Consider the following 19830-nt stretch of genomic DNA (forward strand, 5'->3'; position numbering starts at 1 on the left):
CCCTTTAGGAATGATGGGGAAATCATCACTACAATGCTGACACAGTGTTATGGGAGAGAAAGCACTTTTATCTCTATCCAGTTTCTCTTTCATCTCTATTTGGTGAAAATAATGCACTTTAGTTGAAATGGATGAGGGAATTAAAATAAATGGTGTCAACATTAACAACTTAAGATATGCTGATAACAGTCATTTTGGCTACTTCCCAGGAAGACCTAAAAAAAACATAGTCACAGAAATAACAACAAAAAGTGAACGAATGGGCCTTAAAATAATTGCAAAAAAGGCTAAAACAATGTGTATAAGTAAAATGAGAACTTCCTTCAAAATACAATACAAGAACAAAAATCTAGACCAAGTGGGAAATTACTGTTATCTAGGGGGGGAAATTTATCATGATAATGACCAAGTAAAAGAAATCCAAAGCTTCATAGGACAAGCAAGAACAAAATGTAACCACATGAAGATCTTCCTCTGTGAGAGTAAACTAGATTTTCAACTAAGAATCAGAATGATGAAATGCTACAGTACATCTGGTTTCTTCTCCCAGAAGTTTTTCACACATGGCTTTTAAAGTCCTTTAACTCGCATCTCCTCGGAATGGAGGGGGTGCATTTTCATATCGGCCAAATTATCCCAAAGTCCCTGCGAGTTATCAGGGAACAGTTCACACATAATTTGGGTTTTTCACAGCCCGTTCAAATGTAGCCTGATTTATATCCAGTGTAAAAAAAAAATCCACTATTTGAGTCGGGGTTTTTGGACAACTTGGAGTTTGCAGTAAAGCCTCCCAGTAAACTCACGGTAAAGCCTGCTGTGTGTAAAAGTGCCTGTATGGATGTAAAACCTGGACCATCAAGAAAGAAGCACATAAGAAACTGGAAGCCTTTGAGATGTGGTGTCTAAGAAGAATACTCAAGATTAAATGGACCAGTAGAACAAGAAATGAAAAAGTACTTTGAAAAGCAAAAACACATAAACAATACAGACAATAAAAAGACATAAACTGGAGTATTGTGGACATATCCTCAGAGAAGTAAATTATCAAATACCACAACTAATGCTAGAAGCAAAGCTGCAGTAACAGGGAAAAGACCAAGAGGAAGAAGGGATGGATGACCTGAAAAAAATGGCTAGAATTGGATACAGAAGATATCCATGATTCTAGGGACCATGATCTATGGTTTTTACTGGCCGCCAACTTCCCAATCAGAGAAGGCACATGAAGAGAGTTTCTCCATAACACCCATAGTTTTCTAAAACTCATATGACCTCTTAGGACTAAAAATAATGAGATGTGGGAAATCTCAATAAAATAAAACACTGGGGAATCTTAAGTAAAAGGTGGCTATAGGACAGGAAGACGATCTGGACTGGGACCCCGAAATGAACTGGGGCAGTGGTACCAGGCAGTTAACAATTTTCCTTATTTTCCCAATTGAAATATTGCCCCACTAGGGAAACATACCTATACACACCCCTATATGATCCTTTCATATAGATCAGGAGAAAATTAGCTATATTCTATATGTTCCTTGAAAGGCCAATTTAGATCAGGAGAAAAGCACATTTAATTGCCTCCCAGTGCTGCTGCCCCTGTTCAGTTTTACTTTTTCTTCCTGCCCCTCTCCTACTATTTATTTTTAGTTAAATAAACTATTTTTAGCAATGCCCCTTCACAGATCTCCCATGTTTCTTCTGTTTTGGCCCTTATTGATACTTTCTCCAAACAAAAAAAAACAAAACCCAAAGCCTTTCCTTGAAAGGAAGCTTCTCTGAGCTCTTCATTGTTTTGATCACCCTTTTCTGCACCTTTTCTCTCTCTATGATAGGGTTTGAGATAGGGTAACACAATCCAGATGTGACTGTACCATACTTTCATATAGAAATATCACTATACTGACTGTTTTATTCTTAGTTCTCCTCTAAAACCCCTGCAAAGCATTTGCTGTTTTCACTATCGCTGTACACTGAGTTGATGTTTTCATTAGCTAATCCAAGCTCTTTACATATAAGTTGATGAAGTCTGGTTAGGATTTTTTTTCCAAGTGTACATCACTTTTCATATACTTATATTGAACTACATTTGCTGTGTTCTGCTGGAAGATGGCCTAAACCTTTCTTCCAAACCTAGGAGGTCTGATGAAGAATTAAGGACACATTTCCCCCCCTTGCAATGTTGAAATGGGGTGAGATCACATCATGCTTTGCTACCAAAATGTTAGGTCTCAATTAATCTTGTATTTTTGCTATACTGTGGTTTCTTTTTAGTTTGCGGTGGTTATTTTCAACAACACTTTTGCTTTTGTGTATATGAATTCTTTTACTGAAGGTGTATTCAGTAGTGGATTGTTGTTGTTTTTTAATTTAAGCTTTGTTTTTTAAATAGTGAAGCTCCCAGGCCTTAGAACATACGTCGATCCACATACATATGAAGATCCCAATCAAGCTGTACACGAATTTGCCAAGGAACTAGATTCTACTAGCATAGCCATTGACAAGGTTGTTGGGGCAGGTAAGGATACTCATAATGTCCTCCCATGTGAATCATAACTGTCTATTTTCAGAGTCAAACTAAGCTAGGGCAATCACACCTCCCCCCCCCCCACTTTTTTAAAAATAGATGCTCGGTGTGTTTTGGATTGTAACATGTGGAGAAGTTTTAACCCTTTCTTCCATGCCACAGAAATTGGCCCTGAAGCAGCTGTGGGCACAAATTGCTTCCCCTCTGGTGTACATAGAAGCTTTCAGGAAGCTTTTTGAAATGTCTGCAGCACAAAGAAAGGGTTAAAACTGCCCCCATACCATAGTACTGATCTGGATCGTGGCCATATGCTTGCAATAATAATAACAATAATAAATCATAAGGATGAAACTGTATTTAATTCCACTTCTTGTTTGGCCCTCAGTGTATCATCTGCGGTTGCACCTTTCATATTCAAATATTTTGGTTAAGAAAGCTTTTGAACAGATAGTTGATAAAAACGGTTTTGGGATTTGCATGCTGAATTGAGCAAAATGGTTCTGGCTAACAGAACTGACTGTCCAGTTCCATATTTATTTTAGGTAAAGCATAACCTAAACATCAGCAAGATCATTTGTGTTCTTCAGTACTGCCTCTTCAAATTGCCTGTTTGAAGGGTATTTTCCAAGTACCATGTCTGTCCAGTTCTTTTTCTTCATGTATACACTATTGCCACAAAACATTGTGTTACTTAATAACTTGAGATGTATTGGATTAGATCTGTGTTGAGCTCAGACAGTACGGTCTCTCTAGCAATCTCTGGAACGATGTATTTGCTGTATACGTGAAATAGTATAAATATTAGACTATTCACTCCCTGTCATTCACTATAATTGTGGTAATACTTACAGTATTTACCTATGCTCTATATAGATAAGAACAGCCCTGCTGGATCAGGCCCAAGGCCTATCTAGTCCAGCATCCTGATTCACACAGTGGCCCATCAGATGCCTGGTGAGGGCATGCCCTGTCTCTTGCTGTTGCTCCCCTGTACCTGGCATTTAGAGGCATCTTGCCTCTGAGGCTGGAGGTGACCTATAGCCACCAGACTAGTAGCTATTGATAGACCTGTCCTCCATGAATTTTTCTAAGCCCCTTTTTAAAGCCATCCAAGCTAGTGGCCATCACCACATCTCATGGCAGAGAATTCCATAGATGAATTATGTGCTGTGTGAAAAAGTACTTCCTTCTGTTGGTCCTAAATTTCACAGGGCTTTCTTCAGTTTCATGGGCTTACCCATTATGTTATTGAAAATGTGGTTGCTGTACCTAGGTTCAGTGGCTGGAATGCATTGTGGTGTTGCACTGGCACAATGAGAGAAGCTGCACACTTTGCAGAAGTTTCCAGAGCTGTGGGAAGTTACGGTGCTCTGCAATATTGCACAACTGTGGGATGTATACAAGGTCACATAAAGTGTTTCACAGCCTGTTGTGAAACACATGGTGCAACACATTGACCCATGCGCTGTGCAATTTGTCTACAACTTACACTAGACAAGAACTAATCTGGAACAGATGTAACTAACTAGACAATCCACAATTTCAATAACTTCTACATAGGGCTCTAGTGATCCAATAAAGCCAAGCCACACCATAATTAACTGTATGAAAGTTTTCAGGACCTTCAGCTTCTAGGAAAAGGACAGTGGAGAGTAAATTGTACTCTGTGACATTCCACAGCTATGGATAGGAATTTCTTAATGTCAGCATTCCTGGGGCGAGGAATTCTCCAAGGCAACCTTTCTGCCCTCCAGTACTAAATTCTAGGCGTGGGCACAGCCTCAGAGCTGGTGAAAGAGAGAAGTTCATTCATTCCCTTCTTCTCCTATCAGTGGGAGCAAAAAGGCCTGAGCTCATCCCCGGGAGACAGTCAGACCAACATGCTCATCCTGGCTGATCTTCTCATCCTCGGCAGCCCCTGGCTGAAATAGAGCCCTGCATTTTCAGACACTCCTCCCCGCTTCCAATCTGCTCCATCTTCCCTGGCTGGGCCAGTGTAGTAGCCAGCCAGCCCCTGGCTCCCAAAAGGGACTTGGTCTCTAACACCACCTTCTTCCTTAATATCCCTGCACCCGTTTGCAGCTGTGGAGTTAATATCGTGGCTATTCTCTCTCCACCAAGCTGCCATTTCCTGGGCTGTCCCCGCCCATCCCCAGCAGCTGTTGCACATCTCTCCGAGTCCTCTCTGACTCCTGAGAGGTAATTACTGGGGTTGCCTTGGCATTTGAAGCCCCCGGCTTCCCTTGGCACCCTGCCGTTTGGCAGGCTACCGAACTCTGTCTCTCAGGGTAGGAACTCCCGACACTTAATCTCTGAGACTATTCACACAAGCAGCTTTACCGCGATAGGGCTGCTCGAGTGAAGCACTGGGATTGTGGTTGATCCATGCCGCACCATGGAGTAGCCCAAGAATTTTTTCGGAGTCATTACCAGATAGAAAGATATGAACACACCCTTATATCGTGGATCCCAGTTGTGTGTCTGCTCAGGCTGCCTGCAGCCCAAGCAGACACAGAACCGGGCACTTATTTTGTGTTTGTTTGTTTGTTTGTTTTTATTAGCATATTTTTATACCACCCAAAACTTACGTCTCTGGGCGGTTTACAACAAAATAAAAACAGAAAGTAAAACATTAGTTAAAACAAAAATTTAACACATTACAATTTTAAAAGAATATTTTAAAACAGCATTAAAACCATTAAAACAATATTAATTAAAAGCCTGGGTGAATAGATGCATCTTTAAAGACTTTTAAAGAGCTGTCAGAGATGGAAAGGCTTTATTTCACTAGGGAGCATATTCCAAAGCCTTGGGGCAGAAGCAGAGAAGGCCCGTCCCTGAGTGGCCACCAGACGAGCCGGTGGCAAATGCAGGCGAAACTCTCCAGCTGATCTCAGTAGGCAGTAGGGTTCATAACGAAGAAGACGTTCTCTTAAATACCCAGGGCCCAAGCCATTTAGGGTTTTATAGGTCATAACCAACACCTTGTATATAGCCCGGAAACATATTGGCAGCCAGTATAGCTCCTTCAATACAGGAGTTATATGGTCTCTCTGAGATGACCCAGAGACCAACTTGGCTGCCGCATTCTGGACCAACTGTAGTTTCCGGACTACATACAAGGGCAGTCCCAAATAGAGCACATTGCAGTAATCCTGTCTGGAGGTTACCAGCAGATGTACCACTGATTTGAGGTCGTTCACCTCAAGAAATGGACGCAGGTGGCGTATCAGCCGAAGCTGATAGAAGGCACTTCTGGCCACTGCCTCAGCCTGGGAGACCAGGGAGAGGCTTGGATCCAGAAGCACCCCTAGACTGAGTACCTGTTCCTTCTAGGGAAGTGTAACCCCATCCAGAACAGGCAGATCAAGATCGTCTCTCGAGTTCCAACCCCGCACAATGAGTACCTCCGTCTTATCTGGATTCAATCTCAGTTTGTTATCCCTCATCCAGCCCATCAACACCTCCAGGCAGGCATTTAGGGAGGTTATGCTATCTCCCAATGATGCTGACATGGAGAAATAGATTTGGGTGTCATCAGCATACTGATAGCACCCTGCACCAAATCTCCTAATGATCTCTCCCAGCTGTTTCATGTAGATGTTAAACAACATCGGAGACAATACAGAGCCCTGAGGGACACCATACAAAAGTTCAGATTTTGAAGAACAGCAGTCTCCAAGGGACACCATCTGGAACCTGCCCGAGAGGTAGGAGCAGAACCACTACAAAGCAGTGCCTCCAACTCCCATCCCCCTCAGACGCTCCAGAAGGATACTATGGTCGATAGTATTGAAAGCCGCCAAGAGATCCAAAAGGACCAACAGAGTCACACTTCCTCTGTCCATTCCCAATTGGAGATCACCCATCAGCCCGACCAAGACAGTCTCTACCCCATAGCCACCCCGAAAGCCAGTTTGAAATGGATTTCCTCCAAGACTGTCTGGAGCTGGGAGGCCACCACCCTCTCAATTACCTTGCCCAGCCACGGATGGTTGGAGACAGGCTTGTAGTTGCTCAACTCTGAGGAATCCAAGATAGACTTCTTCAGAAGCGGTCTAATAATTGCCTCCTTAAGACTAGGAGGCATCCTACCTTCCATCAGAAACGCATTTATGATCTCTAGCAGGCCTTCGAGAACAACCCCCCTGCCAGATAATATAAGCCATGTCGGGCAAGAGTCAAGAGAACAGGTGGGTAGGCCGCACAGTTCCAATCAGCTTTTTCACATCCTCAGGAGTCACAAACGAACTGATCCAGCCTAACCACGTAAGAGTCGCTGGACACATCAGACACTGAAGCTGTTGGATCCCCAGGGCTAAGGATATATTAGGGGAATTGATATCAGAAGAAGTAGGGCCTTAGCCACAGTTGGGACCTATACTAAGCCTTATAGGGAATAGGAGGGCAGAGTGCTGAGGCCAGGAGAAGCGTTCTAGTAGTTACTAAAAAGCATCAAGCCTGTTTGACTCAGGCATGAAGCCTCCATGCTAGATCATATTTGAATCATATTTAGATTATTAGTATCATATCGAAATCAATTTAATACTTTAATAGTGATACTACTTAGGATGGTTTCTTCCTTCTTCTTTACTTAGCTACTTATCAGCTTTAATTTCTGCTCTTAGTTGTCAATGATACTGGCTAACATAGAAAACATTCCTGAATAGTCCTATTAAAACACTCCTGAATAGTCCTGTTGAAATTAAATAGTCCTTTAGAGTAACTTCTGAGTACTCTATCTGATCTTGAGACTCAAGTAGTCTTGATATCAGCCACTAGCTTTAAAAGGTTGTGTTGAAATTACACACCAATCCATCAGAATCTGAATTGAATGCTCAGACATTTGTTTCATTTTGGTCACCATACAACCATCAAATGACCTTTGCTCAGTAGTTTGATTTTAAACACTAACATTTGGGTTGCTTGTTTAAGTGCAAAAGGCTCCGTGACATGTTATTGATCATCTGAGCATAACTTCAGAATGTGTGAATTATGCAAGAGCATGTGTTACTATGTTGCAGAAGAAACATAAAGTTTCTTGCATTTTAAAAGTGGACATATTGATTTCGATATAATATTGTCCCTTTTGCTTTTAAAGACCATAGCCTACTTGATAAGATAATGTATGATGCCTATAACGCAGTCTTCATAGGGGACTCAAATGTAATTCCCAGAGGGCCCTCTTTACCTTTAGGCACGAATGATCAAACCTGTATATAGCTTAAGCAGCTTCATATAATACATGTATTTAAATTAAAAGCACCCTTTTTTATCCCACATTATCAATATGGTTCCCATCAAAAAAATTAAAACAAAGTTAAAACACAGAAATCAGAGCATCACCAAAGGGCAGTTAAAACAATCAAAACACTGGAACAACCAGACAGAAATAACAAACTAAATACCTTCTAAAATAGGGAAATCTTCAAGAGATATTTGAATTGGAATAAATATTGAATCAGGTGTATGTCCCATAGAAGGGTCTCACATACTAGGTGAGTCAGTAGAGACAGCCACCTTGTATGTACCCACCCCCAGATGGGTGTGGAATACCCAATAAGTCCTCCATATGAAATCTTCCTCAGATTTTATTTATGTGTTTGTGTAAAGAGAAACTCATTTTGGTGGGAGTGAATCTGTTTTACAAAGTGAGAGCAAAAGATTAGCACTGTAAGTGGAGTTGATTTGGTCCCATACAGGTAGATGGGCCAAAGCACACCCAATCCTTTTGGCCTGGAGCTTACACTATATAATAACTTAAGCAAGATAATGACTGTGTGCAAAATCTTAACCACCTCCGACCAAGAGATACAATGCTAAATCTGTCAACAAAAACTCCAGTTCAGCAGTTTCATGCTCCATCTTTCTTTGCTTCTGACACTGAGGCCAGAAACTGCATGTGTTCGGAGACTGAAGTGTTCAACCACTGGTTTTTCTCTGTTGCCTGTTTTTAATGTTCAGTTTATGACTTTGTATCCTTTTGTGGAGTGCCTGGCCTCTTTTCCCCATGAAAGTTGTAGAAGTTTTAGAGAATGTTAGAGAATTTGCAAGTGCCTTTGACAAGATTGTATTTTGTGGCCCTGTAATAATGTTTCTCAAATCAGTGACTGAAAGCCTAACTAATGCAGCACCACTGCAATGCCGAAAGCACCAGTGCTCCTGAAAAGTTCAGCTAATTGACTCAGCAGTGAGGGGGGGATTTCACCTACTTCCCCTTCCCCAGGAAGCACTCCATGTCACCCAAAAAATGGCCCTGAAGGTCACATAGCCCTCGGGGGCATACATTTTAGGAGACACCGAGGATTCTGGAGCAAGAAGAGGTGGTCAGAATTTACTTTCCCACATACATAAGAACCATTGTAGCAGTAGTCTGGAACACATGCTACACTGGTGCTTCTCCGATTATACCAGTGCTTCATTAAGATGCCAGCCAGTTTGTGGAAACTTGGTGCTAGTGATGCTTATCTTACTAACTCACTCACTTGAATGGTAGGCTTTCCTTGCTTACAGGCAGCCCTTCAGCAAAAAACAGCTGGTCCCCAGCACTCTGGCCCTCCAAACAGACATAAGGACTAGTAAGTCTTATCCACAATCCTAATTGTCCACAACTCTTTCTCCTACGTTTATTTAAATTCCTGTAGGAATATGGTTTTTGCTTGTTTGTCTTGTAAAAACAAAGAGAAAAAATAGTGTGGTTCTTTTAAAGTACTTTATTACTTTACTTGTTCATTATCTTTCATAGCTATTATAATGTCAAATTGTGCTCATAATCACCATATTTTTTATTTTGTCCCACAAGAGTGCAGTGTTCTGCATCAGTACTAGAGAGAAAGAGATTGAGAACACATTTAGAAGCCAGTTGTGAGACTGCTAGTAGATTCCATGAATGTATTGTTCATTACTGATGAATTTCTTGCTGCAATGTAAGTTCTTTAGCCCAGACTGTTCTCTGCAAAAGATTCTTGTCTGATACCGAGTGAATACATTCAAACCAACCATATCCATTCCAACTGTCTTATAACTAGTGTAAACTTCTCAGGGTGCTGATAAAGTTTTCAACAGCTGTTTCTAATCTTAACCATTTACTATGCAGCAATAAATGTTAAAACATTTTATTTTAAAAGCTTTAAAATGTTTTTAAAGCATTTAAAATTAATTGAAATGGGTCTTTAACAAGTGCTTAACAATGGCCACTACAGGTCACTTTTACAATTGACATAATCAAATCACTGATGTAAAGTGCTGTGCAGTCTCTAATTAAAATCAGGACATATCTTGTAATCTGTGTTTATATTGTTTAGATTTACAACAAGGATTCCATTCCTCCCACCCCAATATATCCCATTCCCTAGAGGTGCTTTTAAAGTGTTTTATGATTCAGGTGTTTTCCAAAAGAATCTCAAGAACACGAACACTGGAAATTTGAGATGGCTTATAAGGCATTTCACTGGCTGTTTGTGAAGGGTACCATCATATTAGAAAATATTGGCTGACATTATATGCATTGAAACGCGGGTGGTTCTGAATCGCTCGCATAACTGCAGGCATCTAAAGCAACATCCGTGGTATTGTGCAAAAATATATTCCTGTTAATACTTGAAACTAGCTTAACCTGCGCAGAGCATCTGCGTGCTAGTACTTGATTGCTCCCCTCACCCCTGTCACAGCCCGCATCACCTTAGATTTCTCTACCCTCACCTGAGCCACACTCCTGCTGCTCCTCCTCCATCCTGTTGCTTCCATCCCCCCTCACCCCTCCATCCCTTTACTCCATCCCCCTTATCCCTCTTGGTCATGGCTGCAGTGTTGCTGGTGCCTATTGGCCAAGCTGTAGCCCCCTATCCCCAGAGACCTCCCCATCCTCACCTGAGCCCCGCTTCTGCTCCTCAAAGGAGCAGCAGCAGCAGCGTTTGACCAGGCCCTTCCTTGCTGCCACCACTGCCATGGCTGTTCGTTCCTCTCAGGCCGCTGACAGGCCCAGGCCAAGGCCCATCCCTTGCCTGCCTGCCTGCCTCCCTCTGCCAATGGCCTTGGTAGCTCCAAACAGCAGTAGTTTCTTCCTTGCTGCCAGTAGGCTCCTGCTTGTTCCCCTCAGGCCACTAACAGGCTTGGGCCTGTCCCTTGCCTTTCCTTCTTTCTCTCTCTTCCACTTGCTCTTCCCCTCTGTCTTTCTTTCCTTCCCCCCCACCCCCCCCTCTCTCTCTCTTCCTTCCTGAGTTAACAGATCTTGTTCATCTTGTTTCCTCATCTAATTCACACAGCAGCCTCTTTCTCCTGAAGGGGCTATTTTTTGCCTCATGACCCCTCTCTTCACGGACTCCTATCCACTATCCCTTTAGATAGATAGATACAGTGGTCCCTCGACTTACAAACTACTCGACATAAGCATTTTTCGAGTTACAAACGGCAGTTTTAGATCCAGTTTTAGATGCGGTTTTTTCGACTTACAAATTTTTAGATGGGGTTTCCTCGACTTACGAATTTTACATGCGGTTTCCTTGACTTGCCTGCCTGTTTACTGCCTGTTTATTCTTGAAAAGAAATGTTCCTGTGCAGTTTGCAAGCCTTACTGGGGGTCTGGGTCTTTTTTCTAGGCTCCGGAACGCATTAATCCGTTCCCAATGCATTCCTATGGGAAACCGCTTTTCGACTTACGAATTTTTCGACTTACAAATGTGCATTCGGAACGGATTAATTTCGTAAGTAGAGGGACCACTGTAGATAGATAGATAGATAGATAGATAGATAGATAGATAGATAGATAGATAGATTCTTCTCCTCTACAATCAAGAATATCTTCTGACCAGTAACAGTTGCATTCCAACTGATCTTAATCATCACAGACTCTTCCTCCCTATCTGCATATGGAATCCCCACTGCCCAATCATCATAGTGCTTCTGCTCTCACAGGCTCCTCCTCCCTATCTGCATATGGAATCTCCACTGCCCAATCACCACGGTGCTTCTGCTCACAAACTCTCGCGAAATCTGCAATGCACAGGATTAGCCACAGGTACACCTTAGAGAATGGTATGTATAGATATAGATTGCACAATCGGACCTGCTCCACAATACTTCCATTGGAAATAATGGAAGTATTGTTGCACAAGGGCAACTGCACAATTTACACTAACACAAGGATGCTTTTGCACAGCATCGTAGGTGTTGCTTTAGAGGCCGGCATGGCACGGGGTGGATCAGAACCAGCCATGTTGCACTGTGCAGAATGTCAGCCATTAAATTTTGGTTCCTATTTTTTGTCCAAATTATCAGATTCATGGTATCCTGAATTGTGCACTTTTAGAATCTTCGAGGTGGAGATTTCATTTTATGTAAATATATTTTCTAACCAGATTATGGTTGTCATCATGAGAGATGTAATATACTGGAGAAGACATAAATAGTGCTCCTCCTCTACAATTCCAGTTACATTATTGTTTGTTTGTTTTAAATATTCATGTTCATTGGACCAGGAAGTGCAAACTTCAGCAACTATTTGTGAACTGCAAGAGCTTTGTGTTTCTTCAGTTGTTGTTGTTGTTGTGATAAGTAGCATACTCGGGATCTGTAAAAAAATTGTCCTGGTTGTTAGTGGCCTCCTTGTGTCTCTCCATTTTTAATTAGTTAATTCTGAAATCTTCTTCCCTGACTTCTTTTTACCTAGAACTTGAATAAATGTGAACACTATAACATGAAGGATAGTCACCACATCTAAATGGAACTGTTCAAATACAATGCAGCATAGAAGGCCTCCACTGAATCTGGGATGAGATAGTAGGAGCCACATTTTATGTTCATACTCCACATCTAGATCAGGTTTGCCCAGCTTGGAACATATAATCAGTTATGTGTTGTTGCCTGCCAGGTACATGACACTTCCTGTTTTATAATCCTATGTAGGGATGTGCAAACCAGTTCGATATCAAACTGGTTCTGTTCGAAGACTCGGCATCGAGCTGAACACCCCCCAAACTGGGGGGGGGGGGGGGTTGAAGGGTTTTTTTGTTTTTTTTTAAACCCACACTATTTTATTTACCCTCTCCAGGGGGCTTCTCTGAGGCCACAGGGGATTCCAGGAGGTTCCCACTCCCCCTGCTGGCCTCTGTTATGCCTTAAATTGCCCAGTTCAGGTGGGGGTTTTTTAACCTTTTTTGGTCCTTTCCCCCACTGCGGTGGCCATTTTGGAGGATGCCACACATGCACAATGGGTGCATGGCTGGGTCATGACCTAGGCCACACAGAGGCTGATTGTGCATGGCAGCAGCCTCCAAAATGGTCACCCTGATGGGGGAGAGGTCTGGAAAGGACCAGACTGCCCAAGTCAGGTGATTTAAGGTATCGTGGAGCACAGCGGGGGAGAGGGAACCTCCAGGGACCAGCCCGCAGCCTCAGAGAAGCCCCACAGAGGGGGTAAGTAAAAAAAGATTTTAGGGGGGAAATGTGAACTCCTCTGAGCCGAATCGAACTAGGGGTTCAAGGGGGCAAAACTGAACTAGTCCTGTCCGAGTCTGGTTCAAACTCAAGCCAAACTGGACCAGGCAGTTTTGTGCACACCCCTAGACCTATGTAGGTGCAAAACAGGGACAGTACTAATTTCTCAAAAGATCTGGGCCCTGAGTCCAAAGCCTTCCTTCTTTATCATTAAACTCAATCATGTCCCCCGCCAAAAATAATTACATCTGACTCCTTCCCAAAGGGAAACTGGATGAGGCAGGTGCTGTATTGGGGACTAAAGCATCTGTTTTTGTCCCCAGCACAGCACTGAATGGATAAACCTTCAGAAATGCTGCTTCCACAATCACTGCTTCAAAATAACATTGGGGCTGCCTTTGCAGGCCGCAGCAGACTTGGAGCACAGCTTTATTTTATTTATTTAACTAAGATATTTTTATACCACCCAAAACTTGTGTCTCTGGGCATTTTATGGCTCCATAACACTGCATATCATGTCAATCACCATCAGTGTTCCCTCTAAGAGAGATTCCCAGATGTTGTTGACTACAACTCCCATAATCCCCAAGTAAACGCCACTGCTGCTGGGGTTTCTGGGAGTTAGAGTCAACAGCCTCTTGGGAATCCCTCTTAGAGGGAACACTGGTTACCATGTATATTTATTATTTCCCCTTCAAAGACATGGCTGTGGAAACCAAGAAAGGACTGAGCTACCACTATTTCAAAACTAACAAACACACACTGATTTAGTGGAGCTTCCACAATGCCATGTGTAAGTAAACATATTTCAAACTCCTGTATCTGGACCAACATACAACATGTGAGTTCTAATTATCTGTTATTTCCCCTAGCATGTTATGCAAATGTCAACATATACTTTTATATTCCTTTAAATAAATGAGATTTAATTCTTCTTTGAATGAAGGTATCCCTTATACTTTTAACATAAAATCCTGAATTTCTGTGAGACCTACAGGGCTATTCAGCCTAGCATGGATGGATTGCCCAGTTGTCATTAATGAGGGCTTAAGACTCAGAAAGCTTACACAAGACATTTGTATTATATGAACAGGAAATAGGATGTCAGGGAAGGCCCTTGCATAGCAGAGTTGTGATTTAGAGCATAGCTCCCTAAGAGGAAGAAACAATTGCATCTACAACTCATCTTGTGCAAATTCTCAACCAAACACAATTGATTGAGGCAGCAAGTGCCTAAATTAATAGAAATGTCCAGTATCCCCTGAACAGATCTAAATCATGTAAAGTTGTTCTAGTAACCTCTATCTATATATTTCTATTCCCAGACATCCAAATTGAAAACAAAGTTCTCCCCTACTGTGTGCATGTGACTTGAAATTAAAGCCTCATGTTTTTCAAAGTGATCTAGTGCAAACTATCTCAAGTCAACTATTTGAATAGCTGAAGATTTTATAATTTAAACCCTGTGTTTTTATAATTTTATTTTTTAGTAGTAGCTCACATTTTCCTGAAGCGTTGAGAAGATACAAACATTTACATTTTCCCCACATCTTCACAATACCCTTGTAGTATCCCGATTCTGATTTCACAGATAGAGACCTGAAGCTGTGAGAGAGGGGGTCTGCTTATCTAACTGCATGGTGAGGAGAGAGTACCTTTATTCTACCCAGCTTTGCCTGGCCCACCTTTGATATCCCAGATATACATGCACGGGCAATTCATTTCAATAGGGTGAACATGTGTAAAATCCAGTGTGCTCTGCCCAGATCATGTGGATGATTCCCAGATTTTAACTGGGATACTGATCATGAAATTCAAACTTATTTGGATTTTAAACTCATGTTCCATAGTCAAATGGTAACCCATTCATTGAGATCTGGGATGTCAGAGGTGGGGCAGGCATGCTAGGTAGGCATTAGGCAAAGATAGGTGGGCCCTTGCTTCCCTACCACACAATTGGGTAAACTGACCAGTCTGGCTTAGCGATTTCCCCAGCGCAGTCAATGAATAAGCTCATAACTCGGCCAAGACTTCGCAACCAAAAGCACTAGATTTGACTTTTATCAGGTTTCTCAAGTTTGGGCCCCCAGATGATGTTGTACTACAAATCTCATCATCTCCAGCCAGGGCTGAAGTGTAGTCCATCATCATCCGGGAACCCAAGTTTGAGAATCCCTGACTTAGAATATATTTGCTGCATATAGTAGGGCTTCTTACTATAAATATATATATATGCATTCTAAATAACCATATAACAATGAGTTTCAGGAAACTAGTAAGTCTTGCTCACATAAGTATATTATTATAACTTGCATTACTCTATCATATGTGGCTGTGGACTCAGCCATCTTTATATTTCTTTCTCTGAGACTTACCCCTGGCTAACCCCATGCATAGCAGATCTCCCGAGATTGGAGAGCGGCCGGATAGCCATGGGACGGGCTAGAGAAAAATATATGGCGGCTGTGGTGGCGGCCAGCCAAAGAAGACAGTGGCCAGGCAGGCAGCCGCTACGGGTGGACAGGCGGCCGGCCGGAGCGGCCAATGGGAGGGAGCGCAGCGGTGGGCCAGAGGAAGTGGACGGATGGACAGACGGCCAGCGAGAAAAGGCAGTCGGCAGTGGGAGCTGCTGAGCTGGAGGAGATGGCGGGCTGAGGCGTCCAGTGGGAGGTTGGGTGGCAGGCTAAAAATAAGCGGGTGGAGGTGGGGAGAGATAACGGCTAAGGTAAACTAGAGGCACAGATGCTCTGTGCCAGGCCCAGCTAGTTTGATTATAAAATCTGTACTATATTGGTCAGATAGCAGAACTGAGGTACATTTTAAAATCAATTTGGAAGTGAAGTTCCTTTTCTCTTACTTATAGTGTCAGCTGAGGGTCTCAGGTTCTGCAAGTAAGCCTATTTAAAGCTCTGTCTGAAAAGGCTGCTAGTGTGATATGACTGTGTAGCTGATTGAGTAGCAAGTTTGTTGGGTGCCTGTTCACTATTGTGCTAGACCAATAGCACAATAGACAGACCAATCCTGCCTACAAACAGCCCAGTTAAATCCAATATATCCATTTGCCTGTTTGACTCTCAGTGGTAAACTGTGGATTACTGTTGTGTCTAGTATAGCTCCTGAAAACATAACTGCAAAAATAGCATCCAGAAATAATTCTTCATCCTACAGAACTTGGCTTCTGTAAATAGTAGAAGTTTAAAATAATGAGGCTATGAGCATTACAGGAAAAACTGCTGCCGTTGCGATTTCCTTCGCCAAAAAGTGCTTTGTCACACCCTGCTCCACTCAGTCATGCCTACATTCCTGTTCAGGCCCCATTCAGAATAGTAGCTCTATAGCCTTATGCTCTGCTGCAGGCTGTAGAAACACCACCACCACCACGGTGTTTTGACTGGAGAGGAAATACCACAAGGGTGCAGTATTCCCTCTAAGGCATGCACATGTGCACATGCGCACACATTTTTTGATGTCCGCTCAGTTAATTTTAGATCCCACTCAGGCTCAATCAGGAAAGTCCCACTCTGAATGCATGTGCACACACCCAGAACAAAATTCATTCTGTACACAGATGGAAAAAAATAGAGAGCGCACTGGAAGGTTGTCCAGTACCTTTGCAGGTTAAATGACTGGGAGAGGCACTTGGGGTAGAGCTGTGGCAATGGAAATAGCAGACAAAGAGGGAGCAATGATGGTGAGAAGGGGCAGGCGTAGTTTACCGTTTGGGAACACTCCTGTACATTTTTGACCCACATGGGCAGCAGGGAAATTGCAAGGCTGTTTTATCAGCAGTTTCATTCTGCAGGCTTTGTTTTATTTCACTCTAATTGTTCTCTACCCAGAACTCTTGGCATGGTGGGAGTTAAAAATCTACATATCAAACAACATATACAGAATAATAGACTTTACTGCATGGTGTTATTTTCAATGGTGTAGTGAATCTCATAGATCTTAGTAACTTCAAAGAGCTTTGTTAGTGTGCAGCACTTCTGCAAATCAAACTAACAGACACTGCAAAGTATCAACAAAACAGAGCGTGTGTGTATTTTTATTAATCAATGAAATTTATTTTCAGTATAAACTGCTAAATGGTACAGAGGGAGGAAAAAGTAGCCTGAAAAAATCAGACATCAGCATTTCCTGAAAAATCAGACATCAAAACCAGTGCACACTTCAGACTGTGTGTTCACAGGCAAAGAATGCATAGATTTAACAACCAAGTTTGTTCAGACTATAAATAAAAGCTCATCTGGCTGTCACAGAACCGTAGGTGTAAGAAACTAGCAGCTTATAGCTGTTAAGACCATTAAGATACATAGAAAAAAGGGAGGGGTGGGGAAATACAGCAGCAAGCCTTCACTATATTTATTGCAACATTGATTGTTTTAAAGATTTCTTTTTCTTTTTGCTCTAGTGTCATGCCTTGATTTTCTAAGGGTTTCCTAACTGTATCAACCAAATACTAATATTTGAATAGAAGTGCTGTTTGCCCTGAATATAGTACAGCGGCAGATGTAGCTTCTTGCAGAGGTCAGGTTTTATTGTTCAGAATTCTTGTTATAGCCTTTGTAGTTTCTTGAATGCATGCTAGCATCTCAAAATTGCCAGAGAAAAAATGCAAGAAAACCCTACAGACCTTTCAGACAGAATGGCCTTTTGACCTACAACCAATCAAAAGAAAATATAACACAATGCAATATGCAGTATGTAAAATATTTCCTTTTGCTATGCTGTTGCATACCATTTTAATGCCACTCTGCGAGTGTTTGCTCAGAGGCTATTGCTGACTTGAGGAAACACTGTCTTTTGAAATAGTCAGTTAAAATTCTGTGCCTGTTTGTCAAAATGAAAAATTGTCATATTGTCACATAGTTCATGTTCTTCTTGACCTATGCACCTAAATTAGCCATGTATAGTCATTTACAGCACATAACACAAGAGAAATCTCAGCTAATGGCACAGCTTCCAGTCTCTGAAGGTGAACAGAATTTAGAGGAAAGTGACTGATCTCTTGGCCTGTAGTTAGTTCCTGAAAGGGAGCTGCAGTGTTGACCGAGTTATAAAGACTTCGGAGTCAGGTGGTATATTTATTATTTATTTATTATTAATAAGGTATTAAAACATTTTTATACCGCCCAAAACTTACGCCTCTGGGCAGTTTACAACATAATAAAAACAAAGTAAAACATTCGTTAAGACAAAAATGGGGGGGGGGGAACACACACATTACAACAATTTAAATTTTTAAAATAATATTTTAAAACAGCATTAAAACCATTAAAATAACATTAATTAAAAGCCTGGGTGAAGAAATGTGTTTTTAAAGACTTTTAAAAATACATACATACATTAAATAAATATATTAAAAGTAATTATGCAAGTATTTGCCCGCCACTGTTTGGGCAATGGAACAATTTCAGTGTCTTGAGCTGTTAGCCAAGATTTTGTGAGCATTCAAAAACTTATGTGAAATTGTGACAAGACGTGACATCACATATGGCAAGGTAGCTACTGGATTGTATAATTTGCTTTTGCATAATGTTATTTGGCAAAATACTTGTAAAATCAGAATTGACAAACCTTCATAAACACTCTTTGAAGAGGCTGTTTGAAACCTCCATTCCTGTGGAACAACTACCATGTGACAACCATCTGTGAGACAGGTAGAGGTCATTACTACCATTGAGGTTTAATTCCACAATAGCCCCTCTAAAGTCTGTAACATTCCCCTTATAACAGGAATACACAAATCCTGGCAGCAAGTTACAGGGCAGAGACTAAAGGTGCAATTTTCTAAGATAATTGACTTATTGTCATAAGATCTGGGTGAAACTAAAAACCTCAACTTTCTCATTATTTTCTTTAACAGGAGAGTTTGGAGAAGTATGCAGTGGTCGTCTAAAGCTTCCTTCTAAAAAGGAAATTTCAGTAGCAATCAAGACGCTGAAAGTTGGCTACACAGAGAAGCAGAGAAGAGATTTTCTAGGAGAGGCGAGCATCATGGGGCAGTTTGACCACCCCAACATCATCCGACTAGAAGGAGTCGTCACCAAAAGTAAGAACCATTGACCATTAAGCAGACCATTTTCTAGAATAGTTTGTTTGAAAGGGGCCTTCAGAAGCCAGTTTGCATCAGTCAGCTTCTAACCTGAAATATTAGCTACACTGTAAAAGATGTAAAAGGCCATCTTACATGGAAGGAAAAGCCTTCATGAGATACTTCAGTGTTGCTGCTTTCAAACAACTAGGATATGTTATGAAGAAGACGAAGACGATAGGGCCAACATGATAGGCAGTGGTATGGTGCTGTTGCAAACCATATCTGGGCTGTTATGGACCCATAAGGTAGCCCCAATACCCTTGAGAACATGCAGGGGCCATTCACACGACATACCGGGCGGGCAGAAGTCTTCCCAAACCTTGCCTCCCCACCACCCTAGACAATCCTTCGTTGCTCAGTGGGAGCGTGCTCTGTGCTTCTACATGATCAGCCCTGTTCCATAAAGCACAGAGCAGGGCAGATTGATCTGCGTCTAGGACTCGTCCCGGCCTCCATGAAGCCCACAATGCAGCACTTGATACAGACTGCATTAAGGGATTCCCCCAAGAGAATGGCACTCTAGGCACCCATCTCTGTGCGCGACCAGGATGGAAGCAGCCCATGCTCATATATGAGCAGGTAGCTGGGGGTAAGGGAGCGCTTGCTCCATTAACCTTGGCTAGGCAGTGCTGGCCCGCCGGGATTAGGCCCTTCATGCACAGCTTAATCCGGACTGGGTGTCCCTAGCCTGGGTTAGGCTGTGCATGAGAACAGCCTCACAGCTGTGCAAGCAGAGCTGCTGCAATTGCTCCCATTTGGCACACTGGAAGTAATT

The 19830-nt window shown here is 42.1% G+C and overlaps 1 protein-coding gene across 4 annotated transcripts in view; it reads left to right on the forward strand.

Moving 5' to 3' along the window:
* The window catches only part of EPHA3 (EPH receptor A3), a 309035-nt gene that overhangs the window by 242553 nt on the left and 46652 nt on the right, over positions 1-19830 (forward strand). For all 4 annotated transcript variants that reach the window (XM_053308876.1, XM_053308875.1, XM_053308878.1 and 1 more), the window contains 2 exons: positions 2390-2515; positions 18825-19010. In XM_053308876.1, coding sequence (XP_053164851.1) covers positions 2390-2515; positions 18825-19010 — 312 coding nt within the window. The remainder of the gene's footprint in view (positions 1-2389; positions 2516-18824; positions 19011-19830) is intronic.

The sequence above is a fragment of the Hemicordylus capensis genome, chromosome 3 (assembly GCF_027244095.1).
Source record: "Hemicordylus capensis ecotype Gifberg chromosome 3, rHemCap1.1.pri, whole genome shotgun sequence".
NCBI lineage: Eukaryota > Metazoa > Chordata > Lepidosauria > Squamata > Cordylidae > Hemicordylus > Hemicordylus capensis.